This window comes from Trachinotus anak, unplaced genomic scaffold, assembly GCF_046630095.1.
Source record: "Trachinotus anak isolate AG129_WGS33_773 ecotype Australia unplaced genomic scaffold, CSIRO_AGI_Tana_v1 ptg000025l, whole genome shotgun sequence".
Classification (NCBI taxonomy): Eukaryota; Metazoa; Chordata; class Actinopteri; order Carangiformes; family Carangidae; genus Trachinotus; species Trachinotus anak.
In genome coordinates, this window is record NW_027273876.1 from 7,793,713 (window position 1) to 7,800,000 (window position 6,288).

Consider the following 6,288-nt stretch of genomic DNA (forward strand, 5'->3'; position numbering starts at 1 on the left):
AAAAAGGTCTGTGCTGCATCTGACTCTGTCACCAGTGTAACAACTTTTAAAAACTGCAGCAGATAAAATGATGAAAAAGTACAACCCCACTGAAACATCTCTATCATCTTTTATCTTCTATATTAATAAAATTAGCTAAATATTTAATTTAAAATTGTATTTCTCTGTATTTTATTCTCAATAAATGAGTTAGAAACAAATCCACAGCACAGTGAAACTTAAGATGGACAGAACTCAAGTTTGCAGTGCATTTCAGCACTGACAAACCTAAATTTACCACGCAACTGATAACCATTAAAAATATGAAAATGTGCATCATGATCATTTTATTTTAGTGTTTAACTCCCCCCCCTAAGCCAGGTGCAGCCAGGTCATTCAGTTTAGTGGTCTCATCCCAATTTTTCCCAGTAATAAAGCAGGATCTGGTTTAGGCCGCAGACCTCTGATGTCTATCAGCACAGGTCACTGTCTGGGGGCAAGTGGAGCCCCCGGCAAGATGAGTGGATCATCACTTTCTCTCAACACATCATCAAGAGAACAACCTCTTCTGCCCTGACACATTCCTGGCATTCCTCGGGTTTTCTTACGCAGGTAATAAATGTGACAAATGTTACGACTATGAACTGACTTGGTCAAAATTTTCTTTTAATTATACTCATAAAGCTCATATCAGCATTAAAAGACTGATCCAAGTACAGCTTCAGTGTCATCTTAAAATGTAGCTCCATTTAAGAGTCAACAAAAATGATCAGAAAAGCCATTCATGTTTGGTGACTGCAAATCCACCATGTGCAAAAAAAAAAAAAAAAAAAAAAAAAGACAAAAGGGTGTATATGAAACTTTAGTCAACACGAACAATAAGTGGTTGTAAAAACAGACATGAAACAATGAAATATTTAACAACAGCGAGAAAAGAAGAGAACAAACATTACACACAAGAAAGAAAAACTGTACTGGAATGGAAATAAATGATAGAAAACAATGTGGTAATGATACACTGGATGCCAGCAGATAACCCAAAGGTTTCATACGCAGAGGGAACCATTCCAGGGTGGATTTAGGTTGACCTGTAAACCAAAACAGAAAAGAGATTCAGTCAACTAAAGACTGAACCAGTGCATGAAGGAAAGTGATATCCTGCTCTTTAAATACTGTACTTCTGTCTGAGGTTCAACACACTGTGCAAAATCATAATCAAAGTTTAATTGACTAATGTGGATTAAATTACTCTTAACCAACCTGCTTAATCTGTGGATACAGGCTACTGTTCTGATATTATGTGTAGTTAAGGCAGCTGCAGAGAAGAGCTTGTGTGAAAAACTGAATTTAAATCAAAGTTTTGCAGATTTTGTGAACTCCCTGAACTGCTGAGCGAATGTGTTTGATGTAAGGAGACAAGATCTGCTAAAATTGATGTTTATTACACTTAGATCGACAATGGGAGGTCATTTATTCCAAAATCGCTATTGTGAGACAAATATTGGAGCATTTTACAGTGACATGACAACAAAATCCATCTTTGCTCTTTCTCACTAAAACATTCTTAGAAACTTGTCAGTTGATCCCTCAATTCCCACTGAGGGAAAACCATATAACCAACAAACAAACCAGGTTTTCTGGTGTAGGTGAACCTATATCCAGGCCAAGATTTCTACCTCCATGTTGTTAATGTTTAAGTCTAAAATATAACAACTTTCTGCATTTCTGTGAATATAAACCTAATAACTTTTGGTTTTGGACTGTTGGTTGGACAAAGGAAGCAACTTGAAGATGTCACCTTGGGCTCTAGGGCCTTATGTTGGGCTTTTTTTTTTCTTTCTTTTTTTTTTTAAACTATCAGCTGACATTTTATCGACTTATCTATTAAATGAAAAAATAACCAACAGATTATTTAATAATGAAAGTGTTCATGATCGGCAAGTTGCAGCCCTAACTGATTGTCATTTTAAATGCCATCTTGTTGCTTAACAAGGACTCTAAACTCCACAGCGTTTACAAGGCTTTAGGAGGTAAAGTCATGTTACACTTGCATTGAGCAGAAAAATACAAGCAGAACTGAAATTTAACAATGTTGTCTTCTATTTAACAGTCTGTAATATTTAGTTCACTCTCACTAATATACACTAAGAGCCACGGTATTATAAGCACATCTCAAGTCAGTACAACACCAACATCATATACAGCATTAACTACAACTGCTACAAGTTTAGACAAAAAAAAAGGAAAGAAAAGTTCTAGTTTCATGAAGGTAATGTTTATTACATGGCTATTGTAATGGATTGCATTGTAAAGCAGGTTTCTATTTGTCTGCACACTGACAGCACATATACACAGACTAGGGGGAGGATTTTCAAGTTCTCATCTGTGTATCTGTCAACTGTCGGATATTGAAAAGTGGATGGACAGAGATACAGATCAGCATATGCTGCAGCTGGACGTGCTCCTTGTAAATGCAGCTGCTCACTGATTCAGTGAGTAGCAAACTGCCATACTATGCAGTACTGGGGACCACAGGGGAGAGGAAGACTCACTTGGGCTTGGTCTCGGCATCTGTGACTTGGCGGATGAAGATGGCATCCTCTGGGTGGCTGATGTCTCCCTTCTCATGCATGTAGGAGGAGGCGATGGCAAGCATGGTGCCATCATTATTGAAGGCGAGTGAAGCGATGCTGGTCGGGTACCGGTGGAACTGACACAGCCGCTTTTTGTTGAACGGGTCCCAGATGTTCACAAAGCCGTCTGAGCCACCTGGTAGAAGGAGAGGCTCAAGGTCAACCTCAAAAGATTTAGGCCGTGTTACTGCTAAGATATGGATCTGTAATAACAGTGTGTTCCACGTGCAACCTTGACAGCTCAATGCTGAAAAGGTCACAGGTAAATTTATGAGCTTTGTAAAAACAAATTGCCACATTACAGAAACAAACTAAACCCTTGCTTTTGTCAAGCACTAACTAGCCAGCCATACCTGTGGCAAAGGTGTTATGAACACTGTGAAATGAGATTGCATTGACGGGGTAAACGTGCTCAATTCCTTCCTCCTTCAGCCTGTGGCACTTGAAGGCGTACTTCTTCTTCTGAACCTCCTGGCTTGGGTCCAGGTACTCCACAGCTACACGTCCCTCGATTGAACTCAACACGTAGCCCTGGAGCCAAGATAGAAAACACAAAGTTACCATCTAACTTCAGAAATCTGTATTTGTAACATGATATTCTTTTAGAAATAAATTATCAGTTAAGCTTTAATTGCCGTTGGTATTTTATTAAAACTGTGTAAACTTTAATTGATGAATAGTCTGTTGTAATTCAAAGTGTACCTGTTTGTTGGGGAAGGCTCTAATGCAGCGAGTCTGATACTTGAGGCTGGACTCTCTCCTTTGCTGTACGTAGCCCATGTTCCTCAAATCCCACACCAGCACTCGTCTTCCAGCTGTGCCAACTATTAGTCTATCTCCGGCCACGGACAGGGTGTAAACCTTTCACATAGATAACGTTTAAGACAAGAGCCAACACTGCCAATGTATGGAGTCTCATTTGATACCTACACAAACACTGGTAACAGAATCACAGTTAAACGACACCTTCTTCACCAGGTTTCTGTGTTTCCTCGGTCATATTATACCACTGAGCTTTTTCACAATCAACTCAAATAATTATGAAAAACCTGTATTATCATGTTGTCTATTATCTAATTAAATGCAAGTATTTTTCGGAGAAAAGAACAACTTTAATGGCTACCTCACTGTAAACTAGTTTTAGAAAATTCTATAATAAAAACATAAAAATAAACAATAGTTTTTCTGTGCCCAACTAAGCTCCTACCAATGAATTCTTTTGAATGACCATTCAACATATTATGTCCTTCCCAAACATCTTGTTTCTTTGATAAATACATTAATTCAACAATGCAGGGAAAAAATGTCATGTCATTTTGATTTTAATACCATCTCATTTAGGTTTAGAAATAAAGCCTTAACTTAATTTCTAAACCTATTACTTTTTTTTCCTAGAAACTACAAGGTTTGGGCAATTTATATCCTCCTGCAGGAAAGACGATGATAAAATTTTGCACATTCCCAATGCTTGTTATGCCATACTATAACTAACATTATTTAAGTGATTCTGAGTGCGTTTTCCTGACTCATACAATATGGTTAACCATGAATGTGTCTCCTTTGCTCACCTTTTCAGGCTGAGTGAAGGTGCCAGCGTTACAGGGCGTCCTCGGGTCCCACAGCCGAACTGATCTGTCCCAGCTACCCGTTACCATGACATTAACCTCTGGGCAGTACTCCACACAACGAATGGGGGCATCATGTGTTCCAACTATTGTATCTGTTTAAGGAGAACATTAGACAATATTTACATTCTAAACAAATTAAGCAAATTCAACACATAGTTATGAAGATTTATGATACTACCTGAAAGCTTTCATCAGCAATTAACAAAGTTTTGACCTACCTTGGTCCGTGTTCAAATCGTGAGTTTTTAACTGTGCATCTAAACCTCCACTCCAAGAATGTGTTGGGTCCTGCAGGTAAAATGTGAACATTAGCTGTGTGTATCAGACTTCTAGGCTTTGACATGAAAATAAAAAACATAAACAGACACAAAAATCTGTGACCTACATAAAAAGCACAGTCCAGAACTGGAGCTGTGTGCTGGTACTTCATTCGCATGGTGTTGCCTCCGACATCGTAGAGACGGACAGTGCAGTCCCACGAGGAAACTAGCAGGAACTGAGCTGTGCTGGGGCTGAACTTGACAGCAGAGATGCTGTCCTCTGGTCCCTGGTTCAGTTTGTACTCGTTTGAGCCTGTCATCTGCAGAAGAGCAAAACAACCACAAACCCCAAAATCAATGCTGTATGAAGTACAGTGGGTACATACAAATTAAAATATCGCTTAATCCAATTCAATAACACTACAAACTGAAGCTTTATATCATAGTTGAACTGGCGCTTATCTGACACTGTCTAAACATGTATTTATGTCTCATTCATTCATTGCTTTATTTCCATTATTTATTTATATTATAAGTTTCACAAGTGTAGTATTAGATTCCCAGACTTTGTATTTAACATCATTATATTGTACTGGTATTTGTGTTTCAGCCTAAACAGATTGTTGTTGAGATTCTTGACTTCTAAATATAAGTGAGCAATCACTTACACACTTATAATATTTAAACTGAAAAGAAAAACACTCACTTGTTGATTTGCTACTTTCTATTGGACAAAAAAAACCTAAGTTGCAGTTTCCAGTATAGTTACGTTTGCTGGAAATGGATCTGTGAATTCACTGCTGCTGGCAATTCAGCTGTAAAGCATGCGTTATATGCCCAATGTGATTTTCTGAGAAAACATTCTTAATTTACTTTTTCAATAGATTATGAATAAACTACTGGCTAACTTGTGGATCAACGACTTTCACGCTTGTTGTCAACCAAGTCCAGTCAGAGCATTTGCTCTTTATTTCACAAAAACAACACAAACGGTTCCGTTACATCCAGCAATTACACCAAGCCCATATCTGCTAGCACCGGTGTTTGCTAACAGAGAAGACAACGCAGACTACAAGCCCCGGTGTGAAACCCCAGTTTCACTTCACTTACCGCTTCGGTTTGGTGCCCTTCAGACGAAAACGATTCTTTTGCTTAACGAGGCTAATTATTATGCCCTGGTTTTACGATGAAATACAAAAATATATGACGTGAAAATTACTCGCTAGCAAGGGGGGCTAAGTGAAGCTAACTCCCTTCTAAGCAAGCGCTGCCGAATGCTCCAGATGACGCTGATTGGTTGAAATGAATGTTCAAATTCCCGCCTGCGATATGATTGGCTGATTTACCTGGACGTACATTTCCGGTGTCTCAGCACAGGTCACATGACAGAGGACCGCTCTCTCTCGTCCTCCCTCCCTCTCCCTCTCTCTCTCATTGACACTTACAGGATGGGATGTGTTTTCTCTCTCATTTAAACGAATACATTAAAAAATACCATAAAAGCGTGATAATGTAACGTACAGTACCTATTTAGAGCACATAGGCTACAGCCCATGTTGGCTTAATTAGGCAGTTTTTTTTTCTTTTTTGTGATTTGATTAGATAAGTCGGCCTCATGGATCTATGATTATTACAATGTATTATTGTCCTATAGCCAACAGGTCATGTGGAAGGGCCTACCCTCTTCTCAGACACCAACAAAAGAAAAATAACTCTTCCTTGTAAAAGAAAAAAAAATGAATGTAGTTAAATTTATGAGAAATGGCTCTTTAATTCCCCGAATTTGCG

General features: G+C 38.5%; 1 protein-coding gene across 1 annotated transcript; it reads right to left on the minus strand.

Moving 5' to 3' along the window:
- Nucleotides 1-624: 624 nt before the first annotated feature.
- Nucleotides 625-5,778, minus strand: bub3 (BUB3 mitotic checkpoint protein). The gene is made up of 8 exons (XM_071463172.1): nt 5,611-5,778; nt 4,626-4,820; nt 4,459-4,528; nt 4,181-4,332; nt 3,315-3,473; nt 2,966-3,143; nt 2,532-2,748; nt 625-1,067 (listed from the first exon to the last, which is right to left on the minus strand). Exons 2-8 carry the CDS (start codon nt 4,818-4,820, stop codon nt 1,058-1,060), a joined length of 981 nt encoding a protein of 326 aa, XP_071319273.1. The 5' UTR covers nt 5,611-5,778; the 3' UTR covers nt 625-1,057.
- Nucleotides 5,779-6,288: the final 510 nt, after the last annotated feature.

What these genes read in the sequence shown, in the direction of transcription:
- bub3 (XM_071463172.1), bottom strand. Translation starts at nt 4,820, where the DNA reads ATGACAGGCTCAAACGAGTACAAACTGAACCAGGGACCAGAGGACAGC. An exon ending in CCTTCACTCAGCCTGAAAAG is followed by an intron (nt 3,474 to 4,180) that starts GTGAGCAAAGGA and finishes TCTATGTGAAAG; the next exon opens with GTTTACACCCTGTCCGTGGC. An exon ending in GAGCCTTCCCCAACAAACAG is followed by an intron (nt 3,144 to 3,314) that starts GTACACTTTGAA and finishes TCTTGGCTCCAG; the next exon opens with GGCTACGTGTTGAGTTCAAT.